At 37.0% G+C, this 21,989-nt stretch overlaps 2 protein-coding genes across 6 annotated transcripts; one reads left to right on the top strand and one right to left on the bottom strand.

Moving 5' to 3' along the window:
* Positions 1-267: 267 nt before the first annotated feature.
* On the bottom strand, positions 268-7,357 carry LOC147852014 (defective in cullin neddylation protein (DUF298)). 5 transcript variants are annotated; one of them, XM_087334009.1, is made up of 10 exons: positions 7,226-7,351; positions 6,902-7,034; positions 5,970-6,044; positions 5,848-5,884; positions 2,963-3,046; positions 2,821-2,881; positions 2,622-2,722; positions 1,258-1,323; positions 1,091-1,177; positions 268-550 (listed from the first exon to the last, which is right to left on the bottom strand). In XM_087334009.1, the coding sequence occupies exons 1-9, from the start codon at positions 7,269-7,271 to the stop codon at positions 1,094-1,096; spliced, it is 687 nt and encodes a 228-aa protein (XP_087190135.1). In that variant the 5' UTR covers positions 7,272-7,351; the 3' UTR covers positions 268-550; positions 1,091-1,093. The 5 variants fall into 5 exon arrangements, with proteins under 5 accessions (XP_087190135.1, XP_087190136.1, XP_087190137.1 ...); XM_087334010.1 differs by lacking the exon at positions 268-550 and having other exon boundaries at positions 787-1,177; positions 6,902-6,989; positions 7,226-7,357; XM_087334011.1 differs by lacking the exon at positions 268-550 and having other exon boundaries at positions 787-1,177; positions 6,902-6,977; positions 7,226-7,357.
* Positions 7,358-14,588: 7,231 nt separating this feature from the next.
* Positions 14,589-20,948, top strand: LOC147852013 (cellulose synthase A catalytic subunit 3 [UDP-forming]-like). Its single transcript, XM_087334111.1, has 13 exons — positions 14,589-14,932; positions 16,158-16,369; positions 16,435-16,549; positions 16,636-16,825; positions 16,957-17,223; positions 17,321-17,666; positions 17,757-17,894; positions 17,983-18,108; positions 18,485-18,697; positions 18,792-19,065; positions 19,152-19,348; positions 19,458-19,808; positions 20,296-20,948. The coding sequence occupies exons 1-13, from the start codon at positions 14,731-14,733 to the stop codon at positions 20,878-20,880; spliced, it is 3,216 nt and encodes a 1,071-aa protein (XP_087190237.1). The 5' UTR covers positions 14,589-14,730; the 3' UTR covers positions 20,881-20,948.
* The last annotated feature ends 1,041 nt before the right edge of the window (positions 20,949-21,989 follow it).

Genomic DNA, 21,989 nt, shown 5'->3' with positions numbered 1-21,989 from the left:
GAAAAATATCTAGATATATATGTTCAACCACTCAGACTTGAGCCAACTTATAGGTTCCAAACGAGCATATTTTGAAAGTGTCTTAAATCATCATAGCATACTAGATTGTTAGCTTCATATAGCCTCCGTATTTCTTTCATATAGACACAGCCAATAGAAATTATATCACCTCCACAGTCGTCTTCCCAAAATCTCCAATTTATGTCATTATACATTTATAGCATCAGTCTCTTTATCTTTGACAAAAAGTTATGATGTGGCATAGAGTAAGCAATTATACCAAGACATCTGTAAAACAGAGAAGGGCACACCATTTAAGTTTTACAGGACTTCCACATAAATAAATGTAAGCAGCAATCAATCTAAAAGATGCTTACTCCCAGTGTTACCAGTACATATGGAATTATGCTTTGTAATAGTTATGTATATGCTAACAAAAAATTGTGGTCTTTGAACTACATTGCAGATAGAATGCAGTCAGCAGAAGAAGATTTAAAATACGCTAGAGAGGCCACATTTGGCAGCAACAACATTCTAAGATACTCCTGACCTAGGAAAGATGAAAACAATTTGAACAAAAGAAAATTCAGAACCAACTAAAACTTGTCCCGTTAAAAGTTTCAGAACAGCAAGATAAAATGATGGTGACGAGTTTGAAGCAATGGAAAAAGTGCATGAGCTAAAACAGACAATACTGCTCCAACATGCAATATTTTTACAGCAGAACCTTTGTAGCTCATAGATGACACTAGCGGCCATTCAGCAATAATTTACGACAGAGCCACGAAAGCGAACACTCAAAGATTTCAGGTAACAATCATTAACATGATTATACAATGGCTTAGTATAAAAAACATATATTTAAAAGGTGTATCTACAAATGGAGAATCTAGCATCCATTCAGAGAGAGCATACGAGTAGAATCATGTGAATAATATTGTCAAAAATGTTGCTTCATCCCAAAACGAAAGTATGGGTGGAGCCATCTGCCTACTATTAAACATTAGATCCTGCTCTCATGTTTAGCACTCCTTTCTGATGCCGATACTCAAGTGAATGGGTTTCGAATGAACACTCCCTGAAAACATACAAATTATTTTCGGACCCATTCAACATAATTGTCGAGCAACAATGGCCATGCTTGATTCTCATCATAGTTGCTTAAATCATCATGTATCTGAAGCATAAGAAAGAGACTATTAAAACATAATGATGTAGTTCTTGCAGGAGGATGAATCAATGTTAAGAAAACCACACCTCAGAGCAAAACCGTAAAAAACCTGTCCATTGATCTAGATTTAGAACTTTGTACTCCTGTTGCTCCTGAAAATTATGAATGCGTTAAAAGAAACCAGTTTGTGTGAGCAATTAAGGTTTAATTATCACATATACAAGTCCTCTAGTAAAATGAAGTACTGACCAAAAAGAAGAATTTGCACCAATAAAAAAATGCAGATTCAAATTAAATCTAGATCAAATGCTTTGGGTTCTCTCAAGAGATCAAGGATTAATTTTCATCTAGTATTGCCTCTTATTAAGCCTGCTCAGCTATTGTACGACAAAGCCGAGGATTGGGTCATAAAGAGATACACAAATTAAGAATCTGGACAAAACGCAAACATGAAGCTTCTTTTAATGTGAACAGTTGGGTGCAGGAGCTTTATCTTTTCATACATTCCAATCTTTCATACACAATACAGTTTTTTAGTTGACAGAAGCTGTTGACAGATATTTGTTTACCCACCCATCAGGGTTTTGGAATAAGAGTTCAACTGTTTATGCTCTTCATGCCTTGCATATAAGATTGACAAATTGGCAATACTGCTTAATGAAAGATGCCCATGCCACTCTACAAGTGTTTTGGATTTATTGCCAAATTTTTGTTAACTAAAAGATGCCCATGCTGAAGTTCAATCATTCACTGCTGACGCATGGATGATTCAGATGCATGTAGGCTGTTATGGGAGGATCAAGATATATGGAGATAGAGAAGATACTAAAAGTTGGACAAAAGAACCACAATATGTGCAGACTTTTGTCTAATTTGAAACACTTTTTTTATAACTTGCAGCACAAGCAATGCTCAAAAGAAGACAATACAACACAATTAAGGTTATAACCACATTCAAGCTCACAACAATTGTTTCGAAGATCTCAGGCTCAGTCACGAAAGTAGATCAAGCATAGGATATATGCTTATTTTTGGAGATGACTAGTAGGAAAAAAATTAAATCAGAACAATCACATAAAATATCACAAACGTGAGAGCACAGAGATACTGTAGCACGCCTACGTATTTGTTTAGATGACTAACAAGTTATGACTATTCCTAACCAAGAAGGGAGAGAGAGAGAGAGAGAGAGAAACGCGATGAATATGATAAAATGAAACAAAAATGATGACATGGTAAACAGAGATCATAATTCGAATAGTTTGTATTCCAACATCATCTAAACACAATGTTCATTTAACTTTGAACATTTTAAATAACGATGGTTATTTCTACAATACAAAACAATAATGAAAAAGGAAAATGGGTAGGATATCCACAAATAAAAGCCACAAATAACAATATATATTATTGTTTTTCCAAGCACATGCATGCTCTGTAAACAGGGTACCTTCAAGAACTGTATAAAAGATGAAACATGAGGCTGATCTCCCAGGACCAGCTCCAACATTTGGCAGGCTGATTCAATATCAAGTGTCTTCTGACGAGGTTCTAAAAGTTCAACAAGCGAAGTGATGTATTACAGAAACCTTATCAACATATCAAAGAGACAAATCTAAGTGTTTGCATCTATGTACATGATAAAATACCAGTTAAGCAATACTGGAAGGCAAACGTATAGAAATCTCTGTAGGCTTCTGGATTTGCTATCTGCAAGGTGAGTGACAAAATTAAATCTGAATTAATATATATAAGATGCTGTCTTATTGAGTGCAGAGGTATCAGCTGTACCTCTAGCTGTAACCCCGGCAGTGCTTTTTTCAGCTTATCAACAGTATCCACTCTCATCGCCTTGAGACCTTTCCGCCATTCATCCTGAATTAGTGCTACAAGATATTAGAATTATACTTACACATATTTTAACAGAATGTCACAGAAACAATTAATAGAATGCTAAAGATATTCCTTAATAGAAAAATAATAATTGCTCATAAGGAAAAAGAAGAGAAAGACGATCAAGGTTGAAACAGACAATGGCCTTGCAGAATGAGAAATTTGAATGTGTTAAACACATATTTCTATGAAATTTCATGGATTACACAAGGCATGCCTATTTAATACATCACCTTGACCGTCCACTTAGCTTTCTCTATCTCATTAACTACCTATGCCCACATATAGAGGTGAACATATACAATTTGTTCAAAGCTTTAAATATCTCGGTATTGATGTACCCACCACAAATAAATGGAGTGCATGCTTTGATTCTAGGCTTCAGGCCGGTTGAAAATCGTATTACCTTTTGGAGAACCAATGCAACCAAAGTGATACTCGTGGATGGGAAGTAAAACTAATGTTGTTCAATGCCATGGTAACTAAAGTATTGTTTTATGGAGTAGAAGTATGGGGGGCACCATCTCTTTGATGCATGGAATGACATTGAGAAAATTCAAAACATGTTTTCATGGAGCCAATTAGGAGTTAAATGCACTACCTCTTACCAAGTTATGCTCTTGGAAACAGATGTTTGGCTCATAGAGATATTGGCACTCCAAAGAGTATATAGATACATTACAAAAGTCAAGAATATGCCGAATCATCGATTACCACATCTTGCTTGGAATGTTGGATGTAGGCTACAAAAGAATCATAAGAGTAAAATTCTCCCATCCGGTTGGGTTGTTGACAATGGTTCAGAAGATGCGGTGTGGAGGATCTTTTAGAGCTTTTGGGCGATGCTATGCGTTATGTAATGATTGAGGAAAGGTTAGTGGAATCATTAAGGATGAAGTGGGAAGATGCTAAGAGGACAAAGCTAGAATACTACATCGCAAATGTGAACCCTGAATGTTGGTCTCAATATAAGGCAAGAATACCTATCGATCGCATCCAACCTTATCTCATTACCAATATGAGTAGTAATGTTGGTAGAGCCCTCACACTAATTCGCACTCAATCTCACAAGTTAGGTATCAAAGTTGCATCATGTTATCAAAATGTAACCAATTTGAAGGCATGTAAAGTATGCGATGAAGGCATGGTAGAGGATGAATGTCACTTGCTCTTCACATGCTCGTCATATAGTGGAATTCATTCAAGATATGATGACATATTAAGCAGGAGTGATAACTTAAGTGCCATACTTAAGACTTAAGACACCGCTTAGAAGGTTGAGCTCATATGTGTATGCCTTATTCATGCATAGAGACTTTGTGCTTCAATGTATGAATACCCCTTTTTAGGAAAGATACACATATCAAGAACACATGTATACTCTGGTCCCATAGGTCAAAACCGGCCTCTTTATGGACGATAAAATAAATATCTAAAATTCTAAATTCCCCTAAAAAACCTTGGGATCCATTGAGCATCGAGACATCAATAGTTATTTATATACTTTTAATGGGCATAACCATAACTTATCTTGCAGTTGGTTTTGGCATAGTTTTCTACATAAGGATAAGAGCATGAATGGTTAATAGAGAATCTAACAAAGGGAGGATTATTTTTAATTATAGGGGTTGGGACAACCCTTAAGGGCCAAGTATGAACTTGCTTGGTGGCTTTGAATCTAGCTATAAATGAGGCATGGCTAACCTCATAAAGAGGAGATTTGACTACATCGAGACTGTGATCTTTTGGTGAACAGACTTGTGACAAGCATGCCAAGTACAACACAAATCTTATATGAGTTAGTATGAGACACCATTTAGGACACGGGTCCGTCTCGATCACTTCATTCATAGGTAGTAGAGTGGATTAGCATCCTTCCTCTCTCTGTATCTTTATTTTCTTATCTATTTCCTTATTTTATGTGAACTTATGTATCTGTGTCAGTACCCTTGAGAGGCTTATTATAAAGAGCAAAAATTCTTCATCTGCTTTATAACGAACAAAAGTTTCTTGTCTCCCTTCATCCCACCCTCTTTGAAGGCATTTATATTACTGCTACTAATACAGCAGTTCATAATACACTACATACTAATTCATTAAATAATGTACCCTTGAGAGGATATTGGAAGCTTCTTGATTATTGTCCCTAATACAGTAGTCTGTTATACTAATCTATAAAACGATCTATGTTACAATATTTTGTGGTTAAAAAGGGATTCCTTCTAAACCAAAACATAGACCTACATTCAGCAAACAATGGTCCACTAACTACGGGATGCAGCCAGATCACACAAACAAGACCAGAGTACAATGGTTCTCGTTGTACTTATATCCACCAAAAACTAGACTCTTAAATTTTTACATCCATATCATAGAACAACATTTTGATTCCCCATCCATTAAGTAATGGTTCATTAGGTTACAAATTTGGCAGTCAGCTATGAATTTACAGTTTTGCTGTTTTCCAGGTATTCTTTGAATGTTAACTGACATATGACATGCTGAGAGAAACTAACTTTTTACTTTGCATCACATGTTCAAGATTCACTTAATTTGATATCAGCTAGAATAGAAATTGCTAAGTTAAACATAATAATCTCTAACAAATGTCTAAATCAGAGAATATTTGTTATATTCAACAAATTATCATTCATCTCTCACACCTGCAATGGAACTCAAACAACATCAAACATCCTGATCATATTTATCCATATATTAGACCTCCAATTATTTTGCACTCAACAGTTCATTTATTGCTAGAGAAAGGATGGTTAATTACTCACCAAACTGAAATAGCCCTGTCGTGCAGCTTGCAATTTCCTAACATACCAACAGAAGCATAAACATGTGACACTTTCAATGCATTTACTCACTACCAAGAATTGCGTATGGCAGTGACCATTACCATGCCAACAGAAGAACTTGTATATCAGTTGGATCAAGTCCAAGATCCCGACAAAGTTGCTCAATCCCCTCTGGTCTGGATTAAAAAAACAAATAATACAAGAATCTGTCTATGTTTCAATCCGTTTTGCAATTAGTAACAAAATAAAAGTATCTCCATACAAGGAAATATCCTAAACAATAAACTGACTATATGTCATTGAAGGACCTACATATACAACCCTATTCTGCATAAGAATCTGAATACGTTTCAATCCCTACAATATTTTCCTATGTTATTTTCGAGGACAAAACTTAGTAGTAAGAGTCTGACCAGAAAACTCTTCTAAACAGGATTAACATATGATATTTATCTATGTACAAGGAATGTAACTCAGTGTGAAAGAAAAAAATTCAGGCGCATACTACAGGAATAAAAAGTCAAAGTCAAAGTCAAAGTCATGCATGTTTAAGAAAAAGAACCACATTTTAAGAATTGATTTCACATATAGAGCCGCATGATAAATAAAGAAATCTCATAATTTAAGGAAAAAAACTCACAGGAGATGAATCATATGTTGTGAAGGGGAAAGCATCAAATGCCATAGAGAAAAACAACATATTTCAAGAAAAAAACTTATATAGGACAAGAATCATAGGTTAATGGGAAAGAGAATCGTCTGTTGAAGGAAAAACCTTATATATACATGCAGGAGAGAATAAGTATATGTTCACAAAGTAAGAATTATCATGTCTGAAAGTAAAAAAGTAGCACTTCATGTAAAAGAACAAGAGTACAAAGTACAAAAAACCGCATACAAGAAAAAATACCACATGTTGGAGGAAAAAACAAGCATGTGTTAAAGGTCGAAAAAGACTCATAGATGCTTAAAAGGGAAAAAAGGAAACGCGTGACTGCTAAAATAAATAAAAGAAATGTAAAGAAGAACTCACCCTATCATGAGGTCTTCATTCTTGTCTGCATATTGGCCAAAGGCAAGGTCGATTCGCTCAAGCTCTTTTGCTGCAGCTTTTGATCCAGCTACAACGCGATTAGGAATAAATCTCTCAACATATGACACATTAACTCGACAATTTGAAGAAGTAGCAAAATAAAAAGAACAACCACAGTTCATAAATCGAAGAAACAAGGGTTAAGAAAAAACGAAACTGAGAATAGTTTGCACTGCGTAAGAAACTAGGTTTGAGGGGAAACAACACAACACACAGGACGTTGCTGTGAGATTAGAGGTCTACAACCAAGGAGAGAATACGTACCGTTTGGGACTGCGGCTGCAGGCTTTCGCGTCGACGATCTGCGCATAATGACGTAAATTGCCTCCTTCTCTCTCTCCCTGTGTGCTCTCAGAGAGAGAAGACAGACAGACAGACAGACAGAGAGGGAGAAGAACGATGATTGTGTATACGCGTTGATTTATACCGTATTTTTATGTGCATATGTATATAATAATCGTATTTTATACGTTGAACTTATACTCAAATTTTGCTAGTATTTATACTTGTATTTTATATTCTGTATATTTATACTTGTTTTAGCATATCATATATATAATATATTGTTCATGAATCATTTATCTGTATTTTTTTTATTTTTTCTTCTTCTTGACTTTCCCATTTTTATTTAAATTTCATATGACAGGATTTCATTTATATGGTCGTAATTAACTAAGTTCATATGTTGCTTAAGTAAAGTAAAACCAATGATAGGGTTCACTGATTATTGAAGATAAATTATTCTCGTTCACTCACATTCTCACTTAGCCTAGTTACATGCATCACCGATAACCGTGTTTTCTAGGATGTTGGTTGGACATTGATGATTGGTCACACCATGATGATTTGGGTGCAAAGCATGAAAATAAGGAAATGAACTGACAACGATGATTCGTGCGAAGGGGATCGACTAGCCTTGAACCAAGTCCCACATTGCTTAGCTATTGAGAGTTGACAGAGTTGCCATTGCATGGACATGCCACTATACATAATGGATAAAGAGAATCATGAAAGAGGTGGGAAGGTGATCATGAACCACAAGGAAAGCTTTGACGGTCACCTATCCTAGATGTAAGTAGTTTGGGTTGTTATCTCAAGGTTGTATGTTTATATAATTTTTGTTAACCTCTTCGTTACAACATTTACCATGTTTCCGAAACTACGTGTTGTTATATAAATATATTTAACTAGCATTTCTGAGATACCCAAACAATCGACACATCGTTATCTGTCATCGCTTGATTGCAACTCTTTATATCACATGGGCATTATTATACTATTGCCATTATGATCATTGTAATGTTAGGTTTTACGATGTTGGAAGTCGTGTTTTCTACACCAATATTTAAATCGCCACACAATTCTAGTTAAAGGAGTTTTTTCGAGTAACACTTTTATTAGTAGTGAGAAATCTCGAAGTGAGATGAAAACCCATAAAGAATAAACAGAAATATGCAAGTGTCGATTAAACACTAAAGAGCATAGAAGCACTCAAAGTAAAGAGTGTAAATTTGTAGTGTGATGTCTCGAATTTGCAAACAATCAAACATAGATTGCTTAATAAACCTAACTTCATGGAATTGGTTTCATCAAAGACCTTGCTATTGTGGGCCATTTGGATGGTCCACAGTGGCCAAAATCTTGTCCATTGGAGAAAATAAGTATTGTTGGATAGGATGCACGGAATCTATCCAAAAAGCCAAAAGTGCTTCCCAAACCTTCACCCAGGAAATTTGTGAAAACTAGTTCAATAAAAACTAGTGTGAGATCATAAAAAAATCTTTCTAGATTGTGTCCCAAACCTTAGGAGGTTGTCTTTCAACTCATTTAAAACACATTTTGAAGAAGTTTAGTGCATGTTTGCACTAACTTGTCACGATTATGGGAGTTGAAAATCAATGAAAATTCCTTGTTGCAAAACATCCAAACACATGTTAAATCTACGAGTCACGACTTACATACTTGGATATAATTTATTTAATTTCATAGGCTTCCTTTTTATGTAGGAACCGAAGGCACGCCAAACTTGCAACAAACATGTGCAAATGCAAATGCCCTAACTTCTTCAATGGTTGCCTTGGATTCTAGTTACTTGTTCATCTCTCGACAATGTCAGGTACAATATATTGTGTGCAAGTAAGTTGTCGATAGATGAGGCAGGATATCCAATGACCAATTTTCAAATGTCCCATGATTGACTTCGCATCGAATAGATTTTGGATACTCAAATTCCATTTCCTTGTACTATACTTACATCCTATATCTCATACCCCAATGGCGAACATTTCATTTCACACACACCATGCAAGGCATGTATGTAGATATTGTCTTCCAGTGGGTTTTGCACCAAAATGCCCTAAACATGCACTTCATTGACAAGCATATATATTAGGCCAAAAACACCTTCCAATTATTTGCCATCAACGCCTCAAATTTCATTAATCGAAACATACTTAAAACCTCATTTGTTATGGTCTAGCATCCTTCATACGTTGTGCAACAAGTGCTACATGTGCATTGAGTATTTATGTGCCATCCAAAACCTTGAGAGCAAACTCATTAAGAGTCAATGCCACTTCGTTGGGTTATATATATCATACAATTGCACTAATAATAGAATGGATCAAGTTTTCCACCATTGTTTCTTTCTATGTATATGAGATCCATGAATATGTACGATATTCTTGAGTCGTCACTATTTTGGTGCCGAATCCGATTATCATGTCTTACCATGACATCACATCACCATTTCACATGTTCACATATGCCAAGCTACACATGAATACAACTTCTATCATATTGGTATTTCTTAGTATAGATGTTGCCACTTGCATCTCTTATGTTAAAAGGAAAAAACATACTCATGGAAATGCTTGATTGATGTTAGATCAAACATTCATCACTCTTGTTTGAAGTGAATCACGATGTGCTATTTCACAAGTTGAGCTAAAAGATGCTCATATGAATTTAAGACCTATCATCTCACATGAATTGCAAGATTTGATTTTCTAACCATACGATTCCTTTTATGTGTAAAGACAAAGGGTTTTATCAAACAACACATAATCAACAATTTTAGAGTCATGTGAAGACAACATATATTTACACATTATACTAGTCAAACTCCAATCGTTGTTTTGAGCACAATCATGTAGAACTCTGACACTATCTATGAGTTGACACAATTAGTATCATGTAGATGCAGTGTCATTGTCACATGTGACATTTTCCCTTGAATAACGTTCTTTAATCTCATTAGATTAAACAACATAATGCTCATTATGATAATGGCCATACGTTTGAATATAATTACAGATCACCCCACCCCCTTTGAGAAATGAAATAATAACAATGGAGAGGTTTATAATGCATTAAATATTGAACAAATCAAGGTTCATTCTTGTCTTTTTATTTAGATACGCGTGCTCTTACTGAAGGAGAAACAATATAAATAAAGTTGAGTGTTATTAGAGAATGAAGATGGGAGCGAGAGATAATGTAGATCAAATGTTGTTTAGGGCACAAGGCATTGCTTTTATTCCTATAATGACTAAAATTGACTTTAAACACCATGACAAAGAATGACATTGTCGAGATTCGAGAAGCAAACCTGAGTCACCCATACGACACAAGGGGATATATTTCCTTAAATAGACTACTAGGAAGATCATGGATGAAGTAATAATGATTTAGAAATGATTCATAATGACTACCTCAACGAGTATGAGGAATGGTATGCATAGGGGCACAATTGCTTCCTTGGTTTTTTAATGGCCGCAATATATTCATTACATTATAAATCCCCAAAAATACAACTTACCATTTGTATAAAGCTCAAATTAACAAGGTAGAGAGAGAGAGAGAGAGAGAGAGAGAGAGAGAGAGAGGGAGAGAGCCATAAGATCACTACCATTGTAAATTTGTAAGGATAGTATGGTTTTTGGTATCAAGTTGGTTTTTTTAAATAAGTATACAATTATGGAAAGAGAGAGAGAGAGAGAGAGAGAGAGAGAGAGAGAGAGAGATGTTAAATCTTGAAAGGAGTATGCAAGTTTGGGATCAATTTGCCTTGGCTTCAAGGTTGTATATAAATTGGAGGAAGTCTTGCCTTATTTCCTATACGGATAGTGATTTGGAATGTTTGGGATGGTGAGGGTCAGTGATTACACGAGGATGAATTTATCAACATTTGGGTTATTCATTGGGTGTTGATGTTACAAATGTTCAATTGATTTATCGGAATGGTAGTAAATTGAAGGACAAATTTATGTATTGGAAGTCTCAATTATGGCCCTTTCATGTACGACTCGAAGTGGTGTAATGTATCTTGATACCCATGTTATTATGTTTTTTGCCTTTACTACCTTAGACTAAGAAGGCATTACAAAACATTTTACAACCTATTTGGTTCATGTTGTGGTGGAAGGAAGAAATGATGGGAGTTACATGGATTTCATTGGACCATTTGGCTACTCCTAAAAGGTTAGGTGGTGCAACAGTATTGGATTTGGAAAGGCATTTGATGGCTCGTAGATTTGCATTATTACAATGTATATGTCAACAAGATCAACCATGGATATTTATGATGCAATATTTTATCAAGCATGAAGGATTGGTGCACGGGAAAACAAAGATTCAAGCATCCTGGTGGTCATTACTCAATGGAAGTGTTCCTCTAAAGATTCGACATCCTGTATGTGGACAACATTTGGTAAGATTGTGGCAAGATGCATTATCTATTTTTGAATGGGGACCATCAAGTGATCGAGAATATTGTAATTCATTACAAAATGAATTGCTTGTTTCTTCTCGAGTGTTGTTTGGCCATGGGAAAGAGAAGTTGAGGTCTCAATTCAATTGTTTATCTCGATTGAGGATTGTACATTTGGAAGATGTGGTTGATAATGAAACTCAAAGGTTGTCGGTTTTTGAAGATGCCAAGTGATGGTTATGTATTCCCCCAAATTATGGATTTATTTGCAAGAAATTACAAGATATACCATTGTTGCAAGGATCTTTGCCATTGAAAACAAATTTTGCACCTTGGGTGGATTGGTGGTTAGAAGATGGTACATGCTTGTTACAGGTCACTACAAATATATTGAATCATCATGCAATGGCATCATTATCTTGGCTATCTCCTAAACTAGTGAAGTTGTGGAATGTATGTAAGTCAGATGCAATGTGGTGGAAAATATTACAATGTAGTTGGCATTCCCATCTACCATTTCATGCAAAGGTATTCATATGGAGAGTTGTGATTGGTGGGCTCCCATTAGGTTCGGCCTTAAAGAGACGAGGACTAGGGTCCGACACTTGTTTCTTTTGCACCGTTCCATTGGAAGATAATACACATAGGTTCATTAAATGTCCTATAGCGTGTACACTTTGGAAGTACTTATCAAACATTTGGCAAGTTTTAACCCGTTGTTGTTTGAGACCTCAAAAATGCGTTTTTTCTCAATATGTTCAAAATGGTTCAAATGATGAGATGGATATATTGTTCCAATTTTTACGTTATTGGGGTCTACAACACAATTGGAATATGCGTAATGCTTTCATGTTTGCTAATAGACATGGGGTGAAAGCCTATATAAAGAAGCTTAAAGGTATTCTCATGTAGAACTTTTGGATGTTAGAGCATGTGGGAATCATTTCCTCTTATGCATATTCAGGTTTTTTAATAACATTACAAAACATCCCTCTCCCTACATAGGCATATGATAGGTAGAGGAGACTAAGAAGTGGTGTAATTAAGTGGATTTTACATACAATTAATATAATTGTGTGGTTTTACCAAAAAAATACTGAGATGTTAAACCTAAATACTATTAAGTTTAAGTTTTAAATGTAGTCTTCATTTTTAATGTCATTCTAGTTATAAAATATCTTAGTGTACTTATGTTTTGGATTAATTGGTTCTTCTATGTAGAGGGAGAATCATACTCAAATCTACATACTTGCTTACAATTGATAAATGTGATGTGAAAATTTACTCATAATTCAATAGACAACACACAAGAAAAATGGTCACTTTTTACTATGGTCCAAAAGAAACATTGCAAGAATCTCTTTTTATGACATTTTATCTAAATATTATCCACATTAGTTTCATACCGAATGCGTACTCATAATTGAGAAAATCAAGGACGCAAACACAATTGTAGTAAAGGGGTTTCGATCTTATTCCTTACATGCTAATTTGTCTTTGTGGTGAGATGAAAAGGCGACAAAATACTAGGTTATATATGCGTGCACACACACAAAGAGGCTGTGTTGATAAATGTAACAAGTGTAAATCTAACTATAGGTGTGTTGCAATAGAGAAATTATCGATAACATGTGCCAAAGAAATGGACACATGAAAGGCCTCTAAGAACTTTGCATGATAGGAATAAAAAAAACGTGGAGATTTCGCTTCACAAAACATATGCAAGATTATATTGCAAGCATGACTATAAATATATGCAAGGTTATGTGAAAAGGAACGAGTGTTGATGAAGAAATCAATGTGGTACAAGATGGATTTTGCTTTTGATTACTCGACGATATGTTGGGATCAACAAACTCACCTCCACACATTCTCTCTCTAGGTCCACATGTTGTCCTCGATTCGTTTGTTTGCGGGAGGAAACTGTCTCATTCATATTTACTCCATAACCATTGTAGTGTCAAAGTCATAGATTTCAGACATCCCAAATTTGATCCTTGCCATGGGCTTGACCCCATCTCATAGATCACAAAAGCCCTCTCATGTGGATGCATCTATTTATACATATACCCACATCCGCGATACATCCTTTCTCTTCTCATTCTCTTTGTGGTTCCCTCAAGACATTCTCCCTCTTTAGAGCCATACATCCTTGTCTTTTTCAAAACAAGGCTTTTATGGTCGCCATCCAAAGATCCTTACGAGGGTGGCACAAAAATGATGTTGTTGACAAGCATTCTAACTTGGCAGAATGTTGTAATGAAACCGTTCGTGAGAAAGCAATGAAGGTGGTCATTGCGTATTATCGCTATACAAAGCCATCAGTAGCGAGATCGAAGGAAACGTGAGAACCAACATCCTCCATCATCTCCCTCCCTCCCTCTCTCTTTGTATTTGGTCCTATCTTTATCTTTCTCTCTCTCTCTCTCTCCGTGTTTGGTCCAATCTTTGTCTTTCACTCTCTCTCTCTCTCTCTCCGTATTTGGTCATGTCTTTGTCTATATCTCGCGCACATTCTTTGTCTCTGTCTCTCTTTACGGTGGTCATCATTTCTCCCATACAAGTGAACAGGTGATAAGGTGTACACATCGTGTTGGTCTCATAGGCCACAGTGGTCCCGTTCGGGATGCTCCTCGCACACGCTTCACTATCTTCTTCTTCGTCTTTTCCTTCCTTTTTGTCTTTGTACTTTTCTTGTCTCTGTGTATATGCCCCACATCTACCACCCCTACCTTCTTTCTTTCTCCTTCACATCCTCTCTCTAGAACCCACATCCACTCTCTAGAACCGACATCATCTCTCTCTCTCTCTGTCCCTGTCTCTATCCTTTTGTATTTTTGTCGTTTCTTCCCGTTTCCGCCATTTCTTCTTCACCCCGTCAGTCAGTAACAGAGCTCCTCGCAAACCCTAATTTCCCAATTCTTCGAGTCTCAGAACAGGGGGACCTGCGGGGAACAAGAATGGAGAAGCATTACTATCGTCACTAACTCCACCTGCATTATCATCCCCGTCGCTCACACACACACTCTCTCTCTACCGTCTCCCTGCTGAAGAAACAATGGCGTCTTTTCCTGTTTCCTCAAGGCGCACGTGCCAGATTTGTGGAGACGACGTGGGTTCTTCTTCTCCTTCTTGTGCTGAGCCATTTGTTGCTTGTGTGCATTGTAGCTTCCCTGTTTGTCGCCCCTGCTATGAATATGAACGAAAAGATGGAAACCAAGCTTGCCCACACTGCAAGAACAGATACATCCGTCACAAAGGTGAATTGTCTTTGTTTTCTGTTTCCTGTGTCTCTTCTCGCTCTCTTTAAAGTTATTCTCTTTTTTTGCTCATTGTTCTCATAGATTGGACAACAGTTTCAGTTGTAATCTCATTGTTCTCACAGGCTAGACAAACAGTTCCACTTATAGTTTAGACAACCATTGCAGTTGTCAATTCATTGTTTCGGTGTCATAGATAGACAACCATTTCAGTTTTAATGACATTGGTCGGGTCTCATAGTTTAGATAAAGATGTCATTTGTGATTCATTGTTTACGTTTCATAAATTAGAATACAATTTCAGTTATAGTTGCATTGTTGGGTCTCACAGGTTAGACATTGATTTTTGTAACCTCATTGTTTTATACCATCGTTGTTCTTACACATTAGGCTCTAATTTCAGTTTAAACCGCAGTGCTCTCATAGATCAGACAAGATTTTCAATTATAACTTTATTGTTGGCATAGCTTAGGTGACAATTTCAGTTGTATCCTGTTGATGAGGTTCATTGGGACATTTTTACTGCTTTGAAATGTTAATTCATTTTTCTGTGTTTTGCTTCCCTGTCATTGGCTATAGAATTTTTGTTCTCTTCAAGCAAAATGTCTTCTGTTAAAGCATGGGTTTAGCTCGTTTTTATGTCTTCATTCAAGCTTAATTGTGGCTTCTATTCACAAATAAACTGTTTTTTCTTCCTGGGTTAGTCCTGTTTAAAAAATGGATACTGTATGATCCACTTCAGCTTTAGTTACGCTTCTATGTTGCTCCCAAATAAAGTGTTTTTTTCTATGATGGATTATTATATAACCCCTTTGAGCTTGGATAGGCTGAGTTTTGGCCTTCCATGGAAATTCAATCACGGGTTCTATTAAAAAAACAAGTGTTTATTCGTTTTTATTTGTGATGTAAACCCTCTGTTTTGGTTTTGGCTGATTTGTTGCTTTCCTTGAAGCTCAAACACAGATTCTATTAAAAAACCAAGTGTTTGCTTCGTCATGGAACCATTTTCAATTTGCATTGCTGGTTTGCTGCTTTTGCTGAGATTGTTTGTGTCTCTGATTTGTTGTTTGCGTTGAAGGGGGATTCCACTAATAAAATCAAGAGTTTGTTCTGTCATGGATTGTAATGGAGCACATCGAGCTTGGATTTGGCTGATTTGCTGCTTATGCTGAAGCTCATTTGTTGCATTTATTTCACAAATCAAATGCTCATTTCATGTGGACAGGTAGTCCTCAAGTCCATGGAGATGAAGATTATGGTGATGCTGAGGATCTGGACGATGAGTATGACGTAGACTATGATAGCCATGAGAAACAGCAAATTGCTGAGGCAATGCTCCATGGTCATATGAGCTATGGCAGAGGAGATGACCGTGACATGCCTCGGTTGGTGCAAACAATTGAGCCCCAAACACCTTTGTTTACAAGTGGTCCTCAGGTATAAAGCGAGGGTTTATGACAGAAATTTATGATCTGGGATTCTTATGTTCTCTAAAATTGCAGGCACGCATTGATTCACAACCTATGTCTCCGGATAACAGCATCCTTGGTGGATCCAATAGTGTCAATGGAAGCCACAGGATTTATCCGTTTCCTTACTCGGATCCAGGGACACCTGGTAAATGATGAGAATCTGAGTCCTTTTCTGAAGGTTTGTTGCATATTTTCTTTGATCTGAATTGTATCATGATAATGTATCTTCAGGTGTTAGCAAATCTGGCGATCTTTCAAGTGCTTATGGTTATGGGAGTGTTGCTTGGAAAGACAGAGTTGATAACTGGAAATCTAGGCAAGAGAAGTTACAAATGACTACAACTGATGGTGTTGCTCCTAGTACTGGGAGCAAAGCTGGTAGTGTAGATGATAACGGAGTGGATGGGGCCGATACATCCATGTACATATGAAGCTTCTTACTTCTACATTTCTGTTTTATCTATTTTCATTTTTGAAGATAGTGGAGGTGTGGCACAGGTAAGTTGAGGGAAACCTCTTCTTAAACTCATTTGTATATGCTGCTTCTACCAGGATGGACGAGGCAAGACAACCTCTTTCGAGAAAGGTGAACATCGCATCTAGCAAGATAAACCCATACAGGATGGTCATTGTTCTTAGACTTGTTATACTGGCATTCTTCTTCAGATACCGGATTTTGAATCCAGTATCAAATGCATATGGACTGTGGCTTACTTCTATCGTGTGTGAGATCTGGTTTGCCTTCTCCTGGATATTGGATCAATTTCCGAAGTGGTTTCCAATCAATAGAGAAACTTACTTAGACCGGCTTTCCTTGAGGTAAGATGACTTTTTATGTGCTCGTAGTATCTAAACCCTAGTTTGAAAGGGTGATTGGGAGGGAAGAAAAGTTTCTAAATATATTAAAACTGGACAGATATGAGAGAGACGGAGAGCCATCTCAGCTGGCAGCTATAGATGTGTTTGTGAGTACTGTGGATCCTTCGAAAGAGCCTCCCCTAGTTACAGCCAACACGATCCTCTCCATTCTTGCCGTTGACTATCCAGTGGACAAGATTTCCTGTTATTTGTCAGATGATGGTGCGGCAATGCTTACGTTTGAAGTTTTGTCAGAGACATCAGAATTTGCTCGAAAGTGGGTTCCGTTTTGCAAGAATTTCAACATTGAGCCACGGGCACCAGAAGTTTACTTCGCACAGAAAATTGATCCTTTGAAGGACAAGGTACAGATTTCCTTCGTGAAAGAGCGGAGAGCTATGAAGGTATATTTCTCATCCCTTGCTGCACCTTTGACTTTCTTACACATTACATTTCTTGCGTCGGACTTGTCTTAAGTTAACCACTTGCTTCAGAGGGAGTATGAAGAGTTCAAAGTGCGAGTAAATGCTTTGTCTGCTAAAGCTCAGAAGGTACCTGATGAAGGCTGGATAATGGAGGATGGAACTCCATGGCCTGGTAACAACACAAGGGACCATCCTGGAATGATACAGGTAAACTGATGACTAGTGGCTCAAATATCGGTATAGGAAAGTTGAGTCATTTATTCAACATCTTATATGAACAAATGAATGGGTACAGGTATTTTTGGGTCATAGTGGAGGTCTTGATTCAGAAGGCAACGAGCTACCTCGTCTTGTATATGTCTCTCGAGAGAAAAGACCTGGATTTAGTCATCATAAAAAGGCTGGTGCCATGAATGCCTTGGTACGTTCTTCAGTACTTCAGAGAGTATATTAAAGTGAGGTAAGAAAAATATGCTAGCATATTTTAAGAGGTCAAAATGGCCTATGAGACTGAATCAGAACTTGCATCTTAAAAGATAGTCTGAGCTATGAGAACTTCAAACCAAAATAACTAGATTAGTGAACATGACTTAGGTAATACATTTTCTCGTTAACGAAGCACATAATATTTTGAGCTTAGACGGACGTTTTGGCCCTATGAAGAACTTCAACAAGGGCCGATCTAAGATGGTGACTTATCTGAAGTGAGGGAAGCATCTTTGGTGTCCATTGATAATGGTTTAATTTGTCGATAACAAGTTATATATGGTTGAAGTTGCGTGTGATTATTACTGCAGGTAAGAGTTTCTGCAGTTCTTACAAATGCTCCCTACTTCCTCAACTTGGACTGTGATCACTACATTAACAATAGTAAGGCTCTGAGGGAAGCCATGTGCTTCATGATGGATCCTACAGTAGGTCGCAAAGTCTGTTATGTTCAGTTTCCTCAGAGATTTGATGGTATTGATCTTAATGATCGATATGCCAATCGCAACACGGTGTTTTTTGATGTGAGTCATCCAACACTAAGTTTTTTTAAGTTTTCTAAATGATTATACCTTTTAGCTGCATCTATCCTGTTTCTTAATTCTCCATTCTTTTCAGATCAACATGAAGGGTTTAGATGGGATCCAAGGTCCTATGTATGTTGGTACTGGTTGTGTCTTCAGAAGGCAAGCTTTGTATGGATATGATCCTCCTGCTCAACTAAAAAAAAAGTCAGTGGCATATGATTGCTTGCGTGGATGGTGTGGTGGATCTCGCCGTGACAAAGTGAAGTCTACAAAGGCTAACAATGTTGAAAAAAAGAAACCACCTGGTAGATCAGATTCGAATGTACCCACGTTCAACTTGGAGGATATTGAGGAGGGATTGGAAGGTAAATCATGAAGTGGTTATGTTCCATCAATTGAAGGCTGTATTTACTATTGGCAACGTTCTGTTAATTGATATTCTTGTTGTTAGGCTATGATGACGACAAGTCACTTCTCATGTCAAAGAAGAACTTCGAGAAACGATTCGGGCAATCTCCGGTTTTTCTTGCATCGACATTATTGGAGGAGGGAGGGGTTCCACCTTCCTCAAGTCCGGCAGGACTCCTGAAGGAAGCCATTCATGTCATTAGTTGTGGATACGAAGACAAGACTGATTGGGGTCGAGAGGTGATTAGTAGAAGGCTTTGTTCTTATGTTACAAGTTGTGAAACTACATAACCATCTTACATGGTGAAAACCATTATATACACAAACTTATTGTTATGAGTTTCTGCAGATTGGATGGATTTATGGGTCAGTCACTGAAGATATTCTGACAGGATTTAAAATGCATACTCGTGGATGGAGGTCGGTGTATTGTATGCCCTGTCGGCCTGCTTTCAAAGGGTCTGCTCCAATCAATCTTTCTGATCGTCTTAATCAAGTGCTTCGATGGGCTTTAGGTTCAGTTGAGATATTTCTGAGCCGGCATTGCCCGCTGTGGTATGGTTATGGTGGTGGCTTGAAGTTCCTGGAGAGGTTTGCATATGTTAACAGTATTGTCTACCCCCTCACCTCAATTCCCCTCCTGGTGTACTGCACGTTGCCGGCCATTTGTCTATTGACGGGAAAATTCATCATCCCTTCGGTAATGAGAGTTTGAAAATTTGTCCTGCAATTTTGTATTTAAATAAATAAAGCTATAGAGAAAATATTACAAATACTGTAATACTATAAAACATTGAGAGAGTTCCTTACTAGTTCCTAAAATATACTCAACTAGCCTTTGGGTCATGGAAACGGAGATTTCAAAATTTCTCACGTGACTTGTGCGAGGGAATCATGGCATAGCTGATATTTGAGTTCCCTGGAAGGATTAGATGAATTATTATAACATTATGGAGTTATAATGAATATATTGTATGGATGATTCCTGATGTTGTTAGTAGTAAATATTTCCTCGCTCTCTAGAAATAGTAAAATTCCTCTCAAGGAATGCCAAAATCCCAGTTTTCGTTGACCTGAGAGATTCTGATATTTTAGAAGCTAGGAAGGGCAGTTTTGATATATCATCATAATACTAAGAAATTATTTTTGATATCTTCTCATGTTTCTGTTTCCATATTGGAGTGCAGATTAGCAACTTTGCAAGTATTTGGTTTATTGGCCTTTTCGTGTCTATCATTGCAACGGGCATCCTTGAAATGCGATGGAGTGGGGTGGGAATTGAAGAATGGTGGAGAAATGAACAATTTTGGGTCATTGGCGGTGTCTCAGCCCATCTTTTTGCTGTTATCCAAGGTGTCTTGAAGGTCTTAGGAGGCATCGACACAAACTTTACAGTCACTTCAAAAGGATCAGATGATCAAGACCAATTTGCTGAGCTTTATCTATTCAAATGGACATCTTTGCTTGTTCCACCGACAACATTACTGGTTATCAATTTGGTGGCAGTTGTTGCTGGGATCTCGGATGCGGTTACTAATGGCTACTCTTCTTGGGGACCTTTGTTCGGGAAGCTATTCTTTGCATTTTGGGTGATTGTTCACTTATATCCTTTTCTAAAGGGCCTCATGGGGAGGCAGAACAGGACACCAACCATTGTTATTGTATGGTCCGTCTTACTGGCATCCATTTTCTCGTTGTTATGGGTCAAGATAGATCCATTTCTGATTAGGGTTACGGGTCCGAATCTCGCTCAATGTGGCATCAATTGTTAGTTTGAGTGTGCTTTTCAAAGGCTAGATCCAACTTCTAAAACAAATTTTTACTTGACTGCTTGTACATCTTGATGGTTAATTCTTTTATTTAGGCTAGTAGTAGTTCCAGTGGCTCATGCATTATGAACAAAATCCCATCTGAGTAGCTGCTACTAGTGTCATCTCCCTAAATTCAGTCTAATAGTGTTGGGTACTTTTTCTACCCGTTTCTATGTAACAAGGGGTTGCTGCTTAACTGCCTGTAAATTTTACCTTTATATTTAGCAATGCTAGAGTAATTGAGCCTCCTATGATTTATGCGATGTATTTCTTCTTTAACATGTTTTGGTGTTTTTTGTAATCCTCGAGTGGAAATTTGTAAATTTGGAGTAATATGCTTATGGCTGCTGAAAATAAAATGTAAGCATGCAACTATTCTGGTCAATTGTCATGGAATTTGATGATGTAGACGCCTGTGTATTCACTATTCACTTGGGAAATTTTCTTACATGTCTTAATCTTTGTAGTGGATGACAAACGGTGAACAAATGTTGTTTGGGGTGTTTGAGGTGTCTATGGCCACCATGTTTTGTTTGAACCATACCTTTGAAACTTAATAGATAAGGTGTTAGCAACTTATGAGCTTATTATCAATCGAAAGTCTCTCCAATATGGATCTCCACTTTTGATTAGTTGTTAGATTAGGTGTTCTCCCACTCCCGATGACCTCACTATGTATTGTGACAAAGCAACATATAAGGAGGAATCAATCCATTATTGACTTCCATGGTCTTTGGTCGAGCACATACAATTTGTGAAGTGATGTGTCAAACTTGATGCAACATGTAACCAATTATGTTTGTAAACTTGAGATTGAGAATGGTTGTGGTAATGGAATCCCTAGAGAGGAAAGGATATGTAGATTATATCACTCTACATGCAAGTGTCCACCTTATGTCAAGATAAGGGAAAAATACCAAGACATACTAGGACCTTCTCCCAACTATTAGATAAATATGAAGACGCTAGGTAGGTATATCTTAGAGCTTAAACAACATCGAGAGAATAAGCTACAAAATGTTAACCATAACCTTTCTAATATTCACAAACATGTCGCCATTGAAATTTTT

Source organism: Azolla caroliniana, unplaced genomic scaffold (genome assembly GCF_043228905.1).
Source record: "Azolla caroliniana isolate FFs.n. ecotype wild unplaced genomic scaffold, voAzoCaro1.0.p SCAF_18, whole genome shotgun sequence".
Lineage (NCBI taxonomy): Eukaryota > Viridiplantae > Streptophyta > Polypodiopsida > Salviniales > Salviniaceae > Azolla > Azolla caroliniana.
The sequence above is the reverse complement of the archived record's forward strand: the minus strand, read 5'-3'. Positions and strand labels throughout refer to the sequence as shown.

Coding starts and splice junctions, on each gene's coding strand:
- LOC147852014 (XM_087334009.1), bottom strand. CDS start 7,271: ATGCGCAGATCGTCGACGCGAAAGCCTGCAGCCGCAGTCCCAAACG. Junction 7,035..7,225: donor TGCAGCCGCAGTCCCAAACG/GTACGTATTCTC, acceptor CAAATTGTCGAG/TTAATGTGTCATATGTTGAG. Junction 1,324..2,621: donor CTTTTATACAGTTCTTGAAG/GTACCCTGTTTA, acceptor CATAATTTTCAG/GAGCAACAGGAGTACAAAGT.
- LOC147852013 (XM_087334111.1), top strand. CDS start 14,731: ATGGCGTCTTTTCCTGTTTCCTCAAGGCGCACGTGCCAGATTTGTGGA. Junction 17,224..17,320: donor TTAGACCGGCTTTCCTTGAG/GTAAGATGACTT, acceptor AAAACTGGACAG/ATATGAGAGAGACGGAGAGC. Junction 19,066..19,151: donor TATTGAGGAGGGATTGGAAG/GTAAATCATGAA, acceptor TCTTGTTGTTAG/GCTATGATGACGACAAGTCA.